Here is a 17148-nt window from a genome sequence, read left to right as displayed (position 1 = left end):
TGAAAAATTACTTAAATTCTGACCTCTGTTCCTTACCCATATTATAGTTATAGCAATACTATTTCTCAAAGTTTATTATGAAAATTAACTGAAACACATGGTAGATGCTCAATAAATACTACTTAGCTTTACTCTTCTGAATTATAATGAAATTTACTTAGTATCTGAGATTTAACACCACTTTGAATTATGGCTATAAAAGTACATATTATTCACCTGTTACTGTATTGATTGATATAAAATACATATGACGGAGTCTCTTTATTCAGAAAACTTCCATTTTTATCTTTAGTATTAGAGAGTAAAATTCTCAATAATTCATAAGGAATTCATCTCTACAGCTACCTTAGAAATTACTGTGCACAAAATAGATGCTCAAGAACTACCTCCACAGTGCAATGTTAATTGTGGAATGGCAGAATGCTTCTCTGCCTTCCTTACCAGTATATTCACTGTGCATAGAAGAGTGCATGGCACATAGTAGAATCTCAATACATACCTACTGGATGAATAACTCAACAAAAATAATAATATGGTCTGTAATTCACGAGTACACAGTCAATGAGATCTCCAAGAACACTTTATTATTCTCCACCTTTATTGATAGGAATCTTTTCTGAAAATTTGGTTAAAATTACTTCTATTACTATTATGAGTGGGTTACATTAAATTAGAACACAAAAGAATGCATGTTTTTAGATTTAGATAATTATTAAGAACTATACTTTTAATATACTATATTGTTGAAATATACATTCAGATATACATAGTAAGTTTGGTGTTTTAAGGAAAACACTTAGGAAGAGTAATGCATTTACTACTCACTGGAATATGTTGTGTCCTTTCAAATTAAACAAATCACCATCATGTTTTTACAAAGTTGTTTCTTTACATTTTAAAAAACATTGACACACAAGGCAAAGGTAAGTTACAGAAAGCTGTTTAGTTACCATTGTGGTCTCCAAAGGCTTCTTGAAACAGAGATTAAACAGGGTTTTCATCACCAAAGATAAGAAGAGAAATTAAATGATGGGACAAAACTGGTATGATTAATTTCTGTCAACTCATTACAACTGTATATGTGAGAAATAATATTTTGCATACCCAACTGATGCAGATCCTGGCCTGCAGGATTCATGTGTTGTGGTGGCTATGAACAAATTCACATGAACTACAGAAGTCCTGTGGAAAAAAAGGGCTGGCATGGCCACTCTCTAAGTGAGAGAAAGGGCCCTGATCCCTGCCTGGACAGGCTTTTATTGCTTTTCTCGGTACAATACATTGAGGATGGTCCTCATGTACTACGCACAGGTTTGAATTAGGTGGTTACCTTTTACAGACAATAAAGGAGAGGATGTTGCTAATTACATCAAAGAAGAAGGATGTTGAAGACCAAGGGGAAAAGTGATTGAACTGGTTACACTCTATACTTGGGAGGTTTAGCTCATATTTTAGGAAGTTGCAGTAAGCCCTTTTTGCCTCAATGCAGAGTGAAAGAGTTTTAGCAAAAGCAAGCCTCATAGCAGCCTAGGTATAATGCAAGCCTGATTCCCCATGGGAAAACCTATCAATGAGCATGGCTCCTGTTTGACAACTCACTCACCACTTGTTTTCCACATGGTGGCTCAGCTACATCCCCACATAACTCGGAATGGCTATCTATAACCAACACCATAATTAACCTTCATACCATCATCTCTAAGTTTGATGGTGGTTAAAAAAGAAAGGGAGAAAGTGTTAACATTGTCACTATATTTTGTTTTATTTTGTGTGTGTACGTTATTGTATTTTTCCATTTATTCTCCTTATATATTCTTTTCTCCTGCCATCACTACACTGTTGTCTGTGTTCTTTTTCCTTTTAGCTCAATCTCTTCACCCCCTAACCACCTACCACTCTACTAGCTATCATCTGTTCTCCGTCTATATGTCTGTATCTCTTTTGCTTGTTAGTTCAGTTTGTTCTTAGAGTCCACATATGAGTGAAATCATATGGTATTTGTCTTTCTCTGACTGCCTTATTTCACTTAGCATAATGTTCTCCAGGTCCATCCACACTGTCACAAAAGGTAAGATTTTCTTTTTTTTTAAGGCTGAGTAGTATTCCGTCATGTAAATGTCATACAGCTGTATTATCCACTCACCTACTGATGGACACTGGGGCTGCTTCCATATGTTGGTGATTGTAAATAATGCTGCAAGGAACATAAGAATACTTATTTTAAACAATTGTCACTATCTTAATATCATTTTGCAATTGAAATTTCAAGTTTCAAGGGGGAAAACTGAATTTATATATGATTGTTATACAACTTTCTAGGAGCCCAAGAAGTGTCCACATTCCAGAAGAAAAACCAATGAATATTTTCTTCTCAGTTATAGACTAAATAAAAATATAAGAAAACAAAATACAGACTCTCATTGGACACAGGATGCCAGGCAGAATCAAGTGGCTAGAAATTATTATATAAAAAGGAACCAAGTCAATGATCTAAGTATGAAATATCTCCTGGCAAGCCCTTGAACCATTCAGCCCCAGCTATGTTATCCTTTAACTTTTGGGTAAATGGATTGTGATCCTAAAGATGATAAATGTAACTTTAACAAAATTATAATCATAATAAATCTAACACACCAGTAAGTTCTAATTACCAATTGCACAATGTAATTTTAGTTAATTAGTTGGCCTGTTTACATATTAAATGTATTAAAAATTCAAGGAAATCTATTTCAGAGAAAAGTTTGTAAATTATGTGTTTACAATGTCTTCTTTTCCTGATATAGTTTAAATGTTATCAAATGGCTTCACGTAACATAAAACAGTGTCCTGATTATAAAGTCCTGTGTTTCAAACTATCATATTTTGATTATTTTAGCGAGTTATAAATTGTAAAAATAATTATCCGTGTTTGTGTGTAACATCCTTTTAAATAATGATGGTATTTTCTGCGATTTAATTTATATTAAGGCATCTAGAACCCATATGTTTCATATTTTAGGTCATATTAGTGAAAACTAATAGGATTAGGCTCTGGGAGAAAACATGATAAAGAGACCACACTAATTCAATAAAATGTAATATAGTCCAGGACATCTCTACCTGCTGCTTTGTACATTTCCCACCAACCCCAGTCCTACATGTGAATGTACTATAATGAGATTTGGCTGAAGAGGCGCTGCAGCTCTTCTTCCAATAGGGAGAGGGGAGGAAGAAATCTGCACAACACAATGTCGTAAAACTTCAGTCGGTCATGTGAAAGGTAAAACAATTGGGAGGACTGAGAAATACATACATAACATCCAAGTCTGATATGAGGTTAGGATGTTTTTATCAGAGATAGGGTGTCAGAAGGTACAAATTTTATGACCACATTTAAAAAAATGTTTAAGATGAGGCATGATTATTTTAAATATCTCCTAAGAAATAGGATAAATGAACAGCTTAAGGGTATAGATAATGTCTGATCTCTCTTTATGTTTTTGGAATTTAACATAATTTTTGAAAAGTCCATTCATGGACTTTTCATATTTGGTGGCAACATTATATAGATTACATTTCTGGGAGAATATGGATCTTGTTTTAAATAATTATACAACAGGATTCATCATGTGTTTGTGATCACTTTATAATAATCTCTAGAAAAACACTATTTGTGGTGCCTGACCACTATTATGAAATTAAAATTATGTTAAAGTATAAATGTCAATTATAAGAGTTTATTGTCATGATTTCGGACATCCTCACAACAATCCAATCAGAGAGTTGTACTTGCATCTGAATTTCTAAAATCATTTGAAACTTCCTATTAGCAAGTGCATATTTGTACTTATTATAAGACTTCTTGGTACATCACGCTAATTACTTTCCTGCACTCTATCTCCCAAACCACAATGAATCCTATTATAAAAGCAAATCACTGCAAACTTCAAACAGCATGCATCCTTGAGATGCCACTATTAAAGGAAGGACAATGATGGGAAATCTTTGAAGTTACCAGATGTGATGGGAAATACACATTTGTATTTGAGTGAGTCCTGTCAACCAAAGCATTTCCCCCACCTTTAAATAACCTGAAACCAATTTCGGGTTCCCAGTTGCTCTTCAAAGCAGCCACCTTGGATGTAATGCTGATGGCATTTCAAACTTCAAGGCAGCTCAATGTTTCTATCTCAAGACTTTAAGCAGATTTGAATTTTTACTTTTAGAGAGAAAAGATATTACCTATTTTTACCCACACCAGGAGCCTCTGGTCTAATAAGCAAAATGTCTTCAGGAGCGAACTTAATTGTGGTAATGAAAAGAAGGTATGTTACCAAGTAGCTAAGAGTTTGGGTAATGCAGCAGATTCTAGGGAATTCTAAGCTGTGTTTCGATACTCCATGCTTCAGTTTCTTCTTGTTGTTGTACTGATGACCAGAAATTGGAATGTGAATTTGGGGAATGTGGTAGGACAACTGTACACAACTATACATCCCACCCTGAATGGGGCCTGTATCAAGCTGAGAACAAAAATCGGTGTGTGCTTCACTCCAACACCAACAGGGATCCTGGGCCGCACATCTCAGAACACTCATACTATGAATAATCCCTGTAGCAGGAAGGTCGGTCTGTGGCTTCTCAAAAGGCTTCAGATCTGTGGTCAGTGCAGACTGCCATTAACCTATTTGGGCTAAAGAGATACAGTGGCCTTAGTGAAGTTCCCCTAGCATTTAATCAGATTTCCTGTAACTGCTTTAAGTAAAAGGGGTGAGGGGAATGAAAACTAAAGTTATCATCTTGGGACACAAAATATTTGCATGTGGTTTTAATATCCTGAGCTCATTTGTTGCTGCTCTGCATTTTGGAAAGAACCATTACACTTCTAAGGAAATACACACTGCAAAGTTTACCCGCCTTTAGGTGACTGTAAATCACTGCAATAAGTTTACAGGAAGAGTTTTCTTTCCAGTAAATGAATCTCTGCATGAAGAGAGAAGGTATAAACAAGTAAAACAGGCAAAAGTGTTAAACACCAGAATGTGGAATAAGTATTTAAAATGGGGGGGTGGGTATAGAAAAGCTGTGTTGCATCTTTGCATGGATTTCTACATATCGGGAAAAAATAGAATAATTACGGTAAGATAGGAAAATGAAAGTCCTAAGCAGGAAAATGAAAGGCCTCCCTCCCTCAGGAAAGAGGGAGGAAAGTAGTGTTTTTTGTTAATAAATTGTGATTTTTGCTACAGAACTCATTTTATTAATTGGACATTGGCTAAAATAATAGACTAATCTTTTCATAGAGGGATGAAGAATTGGGATGTTCCACTTGAAAATTCTTTTTAAGCTGATTGCTATATAAACATAAGATCTTTGCTGATTTTCAAAACTTTAAAGTAATTTTAAATATGATCAATAAGTTTTGACAATAGAGTTGTCACTTCAGGGTCTTGCCCTGCCTGCAGATTACAAAACCCACTTTCCTGGGCTTCATTCCAGTTCAGAGACTCATTAGTCAAACTAAGAGCTTTGTCATTTCTGTGACTCAAGTCCCGTCAGCTTTTCATAGGAATTATTGTTTATTCCCCAGTGTGACAGCACCTGCTTATATTGGGTGGCTGTTATTTTCCTGAATGCTATTATCCCTTTGAACATATCCTAGGTTTTAGAGTGAGTTCTGGAATGCTCTTTTTTAAGATCTCTAGATACTTTTTTTATGTCACCTTATACCAAGAAATCATAATCAAACATTTTAAGAAAACATAACTTTAGGGAACTAATTAAACTCCAAAGAACTTGTTAAACTATATCTTGTATATGTCATGTGTGTGTATATACACATATATATAGATAGATATATGGATATATATAGTCTGTCCAGAAGGTATCCAGCCATGTGCTGTGACAAATAGAGACATTTATTGAAGAAGATACAAAATAGAAGAAACACTGTATATAGGATAATGATGCCTCAGTCGCCTTGAGTAGGGCCATTGGGACCTCATATAGTTCTCCCTATTGCCATCAGCTCCTCTCTCATATTTTCCTGAATCTCATAATGGTCTGAAATCTTTTCCTTTTCAAAGGTGATTTTAGTTTTGGGAAAAGCCAGAAGTCATTGGGAGCCAAATCTGGGCTGTAGCAGAGCTGAGTCACCTGGGTGATTGGATGTTTTGCCAACAAACTCTGCATGAGACATGATGTATGAACAGGCACATTGTCGTGATGAAGCTGCCAGTCACCAGTTGCCCATAGCTGTGGCCGTCTGAATCATTCGATAGTTTTCATAGAGGAAGATTCAAGCTTAACACAAAATTTGATGCAGATTTGTCTCTCTACTCTCTCAATAATTATGAATGTGATGGTTATACAGTACACTGGCTCACTCAACAGTGTCTACCGCCACTGTATTGACTAATACAGTGAGGTCATCATTGTTTACATATGCACAGTCCAGTCCACTCTCCTTGGCTGCCAGGCTACAGCAATTGTGGCACAAACCATTCTCCTTGTATTACCAGTGACAATAGCTGGACTTTTGCACAGAATATGTATATGTATACACACATATGTATATATAAATAAATGTTTATATATGTATACTTACATAAATAAATGTATATATATATATATTTACTTATACATATACATGTGTGTATTATATTTTTAATTCTCATCTGATTATGTCATATACTTGCTTAAATCACTTTAATGATATACGTAGCTCTCAGGAAGAAATTTGAAATCTTAAACGTGGTATACAGCAGTGGTTCTCAAACTGCAGCATGCATCAGAATTCTTGGAGGGTTTGTTAAAACACAGATTGCTGGGACTGATTCTCAAGGTTATTTATTCAGTGAGTCTGAAGTGGAACCCAAGAATTCGCATTTGCAATAAAGCCAAAGTAATGCTAACAAAACTATTGGGGTTCACATGAAGAACCAGTAGTCTACAAGTCTGTGTATAAGCTGGACCCTTTTCAGCTTTAGTTTTTATCTGATGCCATTTTTCTCTGTGTCTGGGGCTTAATTGTCTTCTTCTGGGATCTTGATCTTTTCATTCTCTTCTCTGCTTCTTCCATATGTCCTGTTCCTCTCCCACATAATTTAACCAACTCAACTCATGTTGGATCTTTCATTCCCCTTGTTATTCATTTTAGGTGCCTCTATATGTCTCCTTTGCAGTACTGAACACAATTATAACCAAATAATAAATTATATAATCTATAGTCAATATGTTCCCTCCTCACAATAATTTATGTTCATTGAGGACAATCACCATCTTAGTTGTCATTTCCCAAATACCTAGTGCAGTGTCTTTTATATAATTGATCCTTAATAAATATTTGTTCAATGAATGAATGAATGAATGATAGAAATATGTTTAATCTTTCTTCCTGTGCTCATGATAGACCCAGAGAAAATCCTTCCACTCTCTGAGGGAGCCCCTGTCAGTTCTCTCAACACACACTCCACCTGGAAAGTGCAAGGTCAGTCCTCAGGAGAACTGACAGTCACACACATGTATCATTTAGATTATTCTTTTTGTTCAGTGCAAAGCACACACTGCAGAATGGATCTCTGGAAGGTAAATACTCCTAAAATGATCTCCCCAGATTCTTAGTTCAATTTTTGTTATTTAACACTATATGGTTCTGTGAAACAAATTCCAATAATTCCAGCATTTTAGCTGGGGGCCACTTTATCTTTAAGAGGACTTCTATTACATTGCAATTACAGAGAAGCATTTGGGCTTTCAAAATATTATACATAAAAACCTAAAGTCATACATTCTTTGATAGAATAGCAAAGGTTTGTTGACTATGGGTAGTCTTTCAAGAAAAACATTTGACCTTACTAAATGAAACACAGCTGTTGAAATAATTCAGTTCAATAATCACGACATATTTATAATTGCTAGGTGATATAACGAAACCTGATGTATAGGTGATATTTAGGTATATAGATTTATAACTTACACACTTATGATTATAGTTTTAGGTGGTTCTTTCTCATTTCTTGTGAATGAAATCTTTCTAGGAAGATTTAAGTTTGTAATTCTGTGTACAGCATATGGGTATCTTGCCCACAACCTATATGACTGAGGTAGAAGCCTTAGAAAATGTAAAATTCAAGTTCACGTTTAAATATATGGAAGGAGATAACTTGGTGAAGAATGAATATTAGGCCACATGGGGAAAAGTACAATTTTGTGGAGTGATACATCTTCACTTTCATCTTCTGAGAATCCAGAAGACTTGAGATAGCAAACAAGAGAATGAAAAAGTTGTGAGTCAAACAACTGGAGCCCGAGGAGGATCAGAGGAGATAAGAGGCAATATCTGGGATGTTGACCTACGGCTTCAAGAAAGATCACTGAGGGGAAGAAACATGGTATGATATTTTGTATTTCTTTACTACAAATCTTCTGACTTAAATCTTCTTTCCCTTGTTAGGTCTCATTGTCCGGGAAGTGAGCATTGAGATTTCACGCCAGCAAGTGGAAGAACTGTTTGGGCCTGAAGACTACTGGTGCCAGTGTGTGGCCTGGAGCTCCGCGGGCACCACAAAGAGCAGAAAGGCCTACGTGCGCATCGCATGTGAGTCCTTGGGCCGGGCCCTGTGGGTTTCAGAAATGATGGGAAATAGGAAAATTCAGACTCACTGCTCTAGTGTCAAAGAAACCTGGTCAAAAACAGCTCTCAGAATTCTGCACTTGAGCTACACTTTTCCCTTAAGTAACGTGAATATTATTTTATTTTTTCATATCAAGACACTGAGTAGTTTTCCTTTCAGGACAGAAAATAATTAGTGCTACTTTCAAGAGATTCTGTTTTTTTTTTCAAATCTGGTAATAATTAGGTTGGGAAAGCCAACTATATTCCTATAATGAGTTTATTCTGCCAGTTTGTTAAGACAATGTTGACTAGTTTTGCTATTGGAAACAAAGAGCACCCAGACAGGGCTTCTCTGTTTATTTTGGAAATGTTCTAGCACATCAGAATTACCACAATTTTCCATACTGTGTTAATTTCTAGAGTATTCATGTTCAGGGAGAGCCTCAAAGGCGCCTTGCAAAAAGCATTTTGTAATCAAATACATGTTGCAAGTATCTTTTTTTTACCAACGTTATAGAAGTTTCTTCATTGCAAAACTTCTCTGATTCTTTAATATGCTAATATTCAATATGCTAAGTTAATATGCTAATATTATCCCCAAGAAGGAGATACACCCTACAGCTCTTTCTTTAGACTCCTTTTTTCAATGAACACTATTCACATCTTGAGCAGCACGAATACTGCTATAATCTGTTTTCAGTTGCTATACTGAGAAATTTTCTTAAGTATGAAACCAATTAAATCCATGTAAGTTGTGCTGGCTGAACTCCTTTGCATATCTGCATTTTACTAAATATTCTTTTGTGACAGATGTCAATATCACTTATCTCTATGTCACTAAAATCTTGGTTCTGATGTTTTCCCAATTCTATACACTTGCCTCTTCCTGCCTGTGCTGCACCCTGATGTAGACCACAGTCATTGCAAAAACTTCCCAGTTAGCATTTCCTTCTTCCAATCCTTCTTTCATATCACCACAAGTGCAATTGTCCTAAAACTTAGGTCACACCTCACCTCTCCCTGCTTAAAATTTTACTGTGGTTTATGTGACAAAGTCAAAGTTCCTTACAATAGCATGTATCATTACATTAATTTGTTAGGGCTGCCATAACAAAATACCAGAGACTGGGTGAATTAAACAACAGAAATTTATTTTTAAGTGTATTTTACTGATTATGCTATTACAGTTTTCCCAATTTTCCCTCTTCCTGCACCCCTCCAACCCTCCAACATTCTCCACCCACTTAGTTCATGTCTATGGGTTGGACATGTAAGTTCATTGACTTCTCTGTTTCCTATACTATTCTTAACTTCTCCCCAACTATTTTATGCCTACCAATTATGCTTCTTATTTCTCATACTTTTCCCCCGTTCTTCCCCTCCCCTTACCAACTGAAAACCCTCCATGTGATGCCCATTGCTCTGATTCTGTTCCTGTTCTTGTTTGCTTAGTATTTGTTTCACTGTTGTTTTTTTTTTTAAGGTTCAATTGTAGATAGTTGTGAGTTTGCTGTCATTTTACTGTTCATAGTTTTTGATCTTCTTCAATTTCTTAGATAAGTCCCTTTAACATTTCATATAATAAGGGCTTGGTGATGATGAACTCCTTTAACGTGACCTTACCTGGGAAGCACTTTATCTGCCCTTCCATTCTAAATAATAGTTTTGCTGGATAGAGCAATCTTGGATGTAGGTCCTTGCTTTTCATGATTTTGAATACTTCTTCCCAGCCCCTTCTTGCCTATCAGGTTTCTTTTGAGAAATCAGCTGATAGTCCTATAGGCACTTCTTTGGAGGTAACTCTCTCCTTTCCTCTTGCTGCTTTTAAGATTCTCTCTTTATCTTTAATCTTGGGTAACAATGATGATGTGCCTTGGTGTGTTCCTCTTTGGGTCCAACTTCTTTGGGACTCTCTGAGCTTCCTGGACTTCCTAGAAGTGTATTTCCTTTACCAAATTGGAGAGTTTTTTCTTCATTATTTCTTCAAATAAGTTTTCCATTTCTTGCTCTTGTTCTTCTCCTTCTGGCACCCCTATAATTCAAATATTGGAACTTTTCAAGTTGTCCCAGAGGTTCATAAGCCTCTCTTCATTTTTTGAATTCCTGTTTCATCATTCTGTTTTATTTGGATGTTTATTTCTTTTTTTGTTCGAAATCATTGATTTCAGTCTTGCTTTCCTTCCTGTTTCTGTCAGTTCCCTGAATAGTTTGCTTTATTTCATTTTGGGTAGCCTTCATTTGTTCTTTCATTTTGCGACCAAGCTCTATCAGTTCTGTGAGCATCTTGATTACCAGGGCTTTAAATTCTCCATCAGAGAGGTTGGTGATCTCCTCATCGCTTAGCTCTTTTTCTGGAGTTTCTCTCTGTTCCTTCATTTGGGCCATATTTCTTTGTCTCAGTGCCCCTGTTAAATTGTAAGGGGGTGTGGTCTTAGGTATTCACCCAGGCAAGGCAGCCCTCTTTGCTGTCTGTCAGGGAGGGGCCAGAGAGGGAAGAGTGTAACTCCCTTTCTCAGCCCTAGTGAACTTTCCAACAAACTCTTGTGTGAGACTGGGAGTTTCTGCTACCATGGCAACCGCCATAGTCCACAGCCAGCTCTGAGTCTCAATTTCCCCTTCAGCCAGCCCCCACCTCGCTGAGCAGTCTGGTTAGCTGCTGTTCCCCAAGTCCTTTCAGCCAGCCCCACCTGCACGGTCCGCTGCCTTGACAAAGGTTCTCTCAAGATCCACCTTTCTTCCTGTTTCTAGTCTGGTTGGTCAGGTTGACTGTTTCTTTAATTCCTTGGTTGTTGGAGTTCCATGCAGTTAGATTTTCTGGCACTTCTGGTTGTTTATTGATTTTAGATTGGTTTTATCTTCCTTCTGGTTGTATGAGCCAGTGAAAGGTTTCTACCTATGCTTCCATCTTGGCTGGAACTCAACAGAAATTTATTTCTCACAATTCTGGAAGCCAGAAGTCTGAGATCAAGGCACCAGCAGTCTTGGTTTTTTTCTTTAGCCTCTGCCCTTGGCTTCTAGGTGTCTTCACATGGTCTTCTCTTTATAACTGTCCAGGTCCAAATTTCTCTTCTTAATAAGATTATCAGTCATTCTGGATTAGGGCCACCTAAAGGCCTCATTTTAACTTATTACATCATTGAAGGTCTTCTGTCCAAATAAAGTCACATTCTGAGTTAGAGGTTAGTACTTCAACATGTGGATTTGGGGGGGACACGATTCAGTCCATAACACTATATTTCATTGTGTATACATCCAGCGTATGATTGTAGCTCTGCCCACCAAGAATTTCTCTATTCTAGTCGTAGTCCATTAGAAATACTTTGATTTCTATGCACTTAACTGTTGTTCATAATGAAGGGTTTCACTGGAGGGGACCGGTTTGTCTTGGCCTGGCAAATGTGACTCAGCTCTGTATGGAAAACCTACAGAAGCAAAGTGGTGGGCAGGAGTCAGAACTTCAAACTGAGTTTTCCAAACTGAGTTTTCCTGTGAGAATCAGGCCTAGAAAATACTTAAAGACTGTTATGGCTTGCTCTTGCTAAAATTCCATCACCCTGGTCTAAAACAACACATGTGTATTGCCTATCTTCAAGGTAATTTACAAAGCCTGTATAAGTTCTCCCAAGGACAGAGCTAATCAGCTCATCGCCATTCCCCTCTGCATGTTATTTTCATTTTCTTGATTGTACCTAAAATGTAGACAATAATATTCTATGTAATAGATAATAAAGCTTTCTATGATGTAAGACCCCAGGAAAACAATAAAAGCTGTCTAGGCAAGAGTTGGGACACTCCCCTCTGAGGGAGTGGCTGAAGCACCATAGACACTCTCCCCTTGAGAGAGTAGTCATGCCTGTTCCCTTTTTCTCCACAGGATTGTTGTCATCTGTGCATTGATTCTCATCATCAGCCACAATAGGTGGACTCTGCTGGCCAGGGTCTGCCACATTTCACCCTTCTCTTCCCTTCATTACTGCTAAAAATTCATTTAGTCAATAAATATTTAGTGAACATGTTCTCTGTTCTTGAAACAATTGTAGGTATTTGGTATGGAACCAGACACAAAACACATGATGATCCCTGCCCTCCTGGAGCTTATGTTCTGGTGAGAAAGGGCAAACTCTAAATGTGATAAATAATAACTGGATACAAAGCAAGTGGTAAGTTCTATGAACAAAACAGGAAAGGGGGCTATGAAGAGCAAAGCGAGGGTGGTTAAGAAAGGCCTCAGGAAGAAGCTGGCAGTGAAGAAACCTGAAGGAAGGGAGGGAAAGAATCAGGTAATGGGAGCAGCAAGTGGTCCAAGTACAGATGGATACTCAGAGGCAGAAGGCTGGCCAGGTACAAGAAGACCAAATCGGCCAGAGTGTTAGGAAAAGGGTGAATGAGAGGAGACACTTGGATGATTTGAGAAGGGTAACGCATGGAGGTAAGGGCAGGAGGGGCAGTGTGGAGGTGGCCTAGGACCCTGTAGGTGTAACATCTTCAGTTCTTAGTGAAAGATGAGAACTTTGGAACATTTTCAATAGAAGAATTCATGGCTTGAATTTTATTATAGCAGAATCACCTGACTGCTGTGTTGAGAATAGACAGTGAAAGGCAAAGATAGAAGTAGGAAGACCAGTAATGGGGCTGCAACTATAAGAAATGATAGGTGAGCATAGATTAGAAGCAGTGAAAGTGTGTGATCTTGATTCAACATATATTTAAAGGCGAAGGTAATGGCTTTTGTTGAGATTGGATGTGGCATGTGAACAAAAGGAAAAAATGACTCAAAAGTCTTGAGCTTTTTAAGGATTCATTTCAAATGTCTTTACTGAAGTCATTCTTGCTTCACAGATCTCCAGGGTGGTAGGCATTTCAATACTTTCAGAGCAGTCTGTTCATATTCTTCATTTAGGACTTGTCTCATTTGAATTATAATCACTTGTCATATCTGTGTGTCATGCCAGGAAGTTCCTTAAGATCAATTTTTCTTAATTCAGTTTTGATTATCTTTGTATCTTTAGTGCTTAGCACAATGCCTAGCCCATTATTAATGTTTAATAAATTTTGTTGAATTAAAACCATTATGAAAATGTCCTTAACTGTATTAAAATGGTCTATATTATTTATTCCTCTCTGAGAATATCTAAAGAGATTTCTTGTGAGGACTTTCTATGATATAGATAAAGATGGGGACCTATATGTGGGCAAATGTATTAAAGAGTTCTCTCAAGAACGATGTCCACAGAGGAATGAGGCAGCAGTACTGGGCAGAGGGAGAAACGAAGCTGCGATGCCAGTACAGCAAACAATGAACTCTGGACCTCAGATGGCCCTCCAGAGTTGTCCCACCTTGAGACATAGGGAATGAGCAGGCCCTTACTCCCCCGCATAGACTTGTCTGTGGGTGTAGTGTCCTCCTTTAGCTCCTTCCCATCAGCTTGTGTGACTGGGGTCAAGTCAGCTCTCCTCAATGGAGGGCAATTCCAGGGGAGTGGCGAGCACCTGGACTACCAGCATTCCCAACAGGTGGGGTCGGTTGTAGAAAGGGATCTTGTTGGCATACCACAGTTTCCACTACAGTTGTTTACCAGAAACCTTGAGTAATTTATTTTATTAATTATGAAAGGAAAAAAGTTACTTTCAAAAATTTTAAGAAGAAACAAAAAAGTAATTATTTTGGTGAAATATTTAAATGAATTCAAAATTAGCTTCTAATTATAATCAAGAGGCACAATGATATAAAACTATATCTTTCATTGCTATGTTCATTAATATTAAGCATAATAAATATTTAAAATTGCCAGTCTATACATCATATTAAATTGCCTTGCCAAAAAGCTGGTATAAGGGCTTCATAGTTCTAAATGATGAATCTCTTGTGCCAATTTTATATATATAATATTCTCTCTATATATCTCTATTCACGTAAAAACTAAATATATGTAAAAGTCCCATCTTTCTTTGTAACATGTTACATAATATTTACTGTGCTCTTCATAGCTTTTAAATGTAATTTCACATTTTCAAATAATGGAAAAACAAACACTTCTTGTAGGAAGAGATGAATTTGCCCATGTTGCCCTTTCATCTTCATGTAATAAGAGTAAAGAGCAGTTTGCTTGCACTTTCAGAATTAACTTAACTTAGATGTGTATGACCAAGGAATACCATCCAGTGTATAAGATTTGCTCATAAAGATTTACATCATGGTGGAAAAAATGGTTAAATTTATTTATTGTGGTGGCACTAGTTAACAAAATTATACAGGTTTCAGGTGCACAATTCCACAACCCATCATCTGTATACGGTAGTGTTTGTTCACAATCCCAAATCAGGTCTCTGTCCCTCACCATTTACCCCCCTATACCCTCCACCAACTCCCCCTAGCCCCAGGCAATCACTACACTGTTGTCCATATCCATGAGTTTTTTTTTAACAGGTTAAATTTCAAATTCTCTCTGTCAAGGCTGATCCCTACAAGTAAGTCCCTTATCGTATAGTAAGCTTGCAGACTGTTAGTTTGCCCAGTAACATTTAACAGATGGCCATCACGTAGACTTCAATTAAAGTTTAATTTGTCTCAGGTAAAAATAACAAAGATCCTAAGGTCAAACAAGTGCAATTACCTCTCACCCAATTAGATTTATTCTCATTTTGTGTTCTTTGAGTGGCCCATGGCTATTTCATGAAAAATGAATGTTGGCCGTTCATGTATTTATTTGTTTTTTATAGTAGATTCAAACTATATAAAATATAAAAATAAATTTGTGAGACAATCAGGGCAGAGGGAAGAAAGGAAACATAAAGGTTTGAAATCAGCTAGGCATGAGCTGAGAACATAATATACCTGCTCTAAACCTGGGCACATCTGCCAAAGGGCAGTGTCAAATGCCCCGGGTGGCACTGTAGCCCCAAACACAGAGAGAGACGTTTCTTCTGAGAGAACCCAAGTGAACACTGTGATGACTGTACCAAGTAGAACCCGTGTGGTGATACAGCTGCCATTTTCATGGGGTTGTTTCTTCCAGGGTCCCATGTTACAGGCCAGTAAGAAAATTCCCAAATATTACCATGGGAAAATGTACTGTAGGCAAAATGTGGGCCAACAGAGTCTTCCCTTCCACAGGACAGGTCTTGATTTCAATATGGCTGCTGTTGTTGATGATATGTTGGGGGTGGTGCTTATCATGTAAAAAGAGTAGGGCCATGGAGTGGTTAGAGCACCAGCTTTGAGGCCGGGTTGACTTCTAGTCAGTCTAGTTACATCACTTTCTAGTGTGACCTCAGCCACACTTAACCCTTCTGACCCTTAGTTTCAGTTATTTTTAAAATTAGATAAAAATGTAAGGCATATGGCACAGTGTCAGACACAAGGCAAATGCTTAATTATACAATTTAAACAATTTCAGGTGTGCATATTGAAATTTATCAATATTAAGTTAACTTTCAGAACTAAAAGTCTCTCCTTTTACCACTTCATGCTCCAAGCCTGGACTACCAGTACTAGGGGATGAAATTCTCTGCAAATTTCAGGCACACAATACAGGATTATTAACAATAGTCACCATGCTGTACATTGCATTCCCAGAATCTACTCGCCATATAACTGAAAGTTTGTACCTTTTGACGAACATTTACATGGATTACCTCATTCAATCCTTGCAAAAACTCTATGTGATGGGTGTTATTATCATCATTTTACAGATGAGGAATTTGAGAACAAAGGGAGACTAAAGATCTTGCCTGAGTTCATACAGTTGGTATGCGAAAAAGTTGGTCAGTCCACCAGCGGTGTCCAAGCCCTGAACCAACACATTGGTGATAAATATCAGAGGAGTTGACAGTAATTTCTATGTATGGTGGCAGTTCACACAAACATTGCATTTTCCACATGCATAATATTATAGGCACCCTATTATTTATAACACAGAAGTATAATCAGTCTTAGGTTCTTGCCTCTACATGTTGCTCGGTCTGCTTCAACCACAGCAACCACTTCCTTTCAACCACTTCCTTCTTTCCAGAGTACAGTACACTCATTCCAGATACAGACTGTTTGTAATCACTATTCCATCCCACCTGGAACATCCCCAATTCTGAGTGTGGCTCATGTCCTTCCTCCATTCAGATTTCTGCCAAGGTGTCACCTCAACAGAGGGGTAGACCTTGACCAGTTTACCTAAAACCTACTGATTGCAACCATGTCACTCTCCTAACCCAAACCCTCTTTATTTTTCTTGAGAACATTTCCCTTATTCGTTATTTACTTTTATGTTGACTGTGTACGTTGTTAGAATATAAGCTTCACAAGGTCAGGCATTTTATTTTCCTCATTATATACCTGTGAAAATTATGTTTCTTAATTAAGAAACATAAACCTCATTTAAAATACAGTCAAGAGGCTAAAAGGGAGAACTCTCAGGTATACAGCCCTCCACACACACTACTGACCCCAACAGGAAGTAATAGTCTTGACCATCTCAGCAAGAGGAAAAAAAGATTCCTCCTGGACCAGTAGTAGTTTAGCCTATGGGAGAATGACATAACTCAGCCAATGAAAAGTCACT

General features: G+C 37.3%; 1 protein-coding gene across 3 annotated transcripts in view; it reads left to right on the top strand.

Annotated features, from left to right (window-relative positions):
- The window catches only part of UNC5C (unc-5 netrin receptor C), a 358323-nt gene that overhangs the window by 225657 nt on the left and 115518 nt on the right, over positions 1-17148 (top strand). For all 3 annotated transcript variants that reach the window (XM_037140183.2, XM_037140173.2, XM_037140192.2), the window contains exon 3: positions 8432-8575. In XM_037140183.2, coding sequence (XP_036996078.1) covers positions 8432-8575 — 144 coding nt within the window. The remainder of the gene's footprint in view (positions 1-8431; positions 8576-17148) is intronic.

This window comes from Artibeus jamaicensis, unplaced genomic scaffold, assembly GCF_021234435.1.
Source record: "Artibeus jamaicensis isolate MK-2021 breed Jamaican fruit bat unplaced genomic scaffold, CSHL_Jam_final contig_452, whole genome shotgun sequence".
Taxonomy (NCBI): domain Eukaryota; kingdom Metazoa; phylum Chordata; class Mammalia; order Chiroptera; family Phyllostomidae; genus Artibeus; species Artibeus jamaicensis.
The sequence above is the reverse complement of the archived record's forward strand: the minus strand, read 5'-3'. Positions and strand labels throughout refer to the sequence as shown.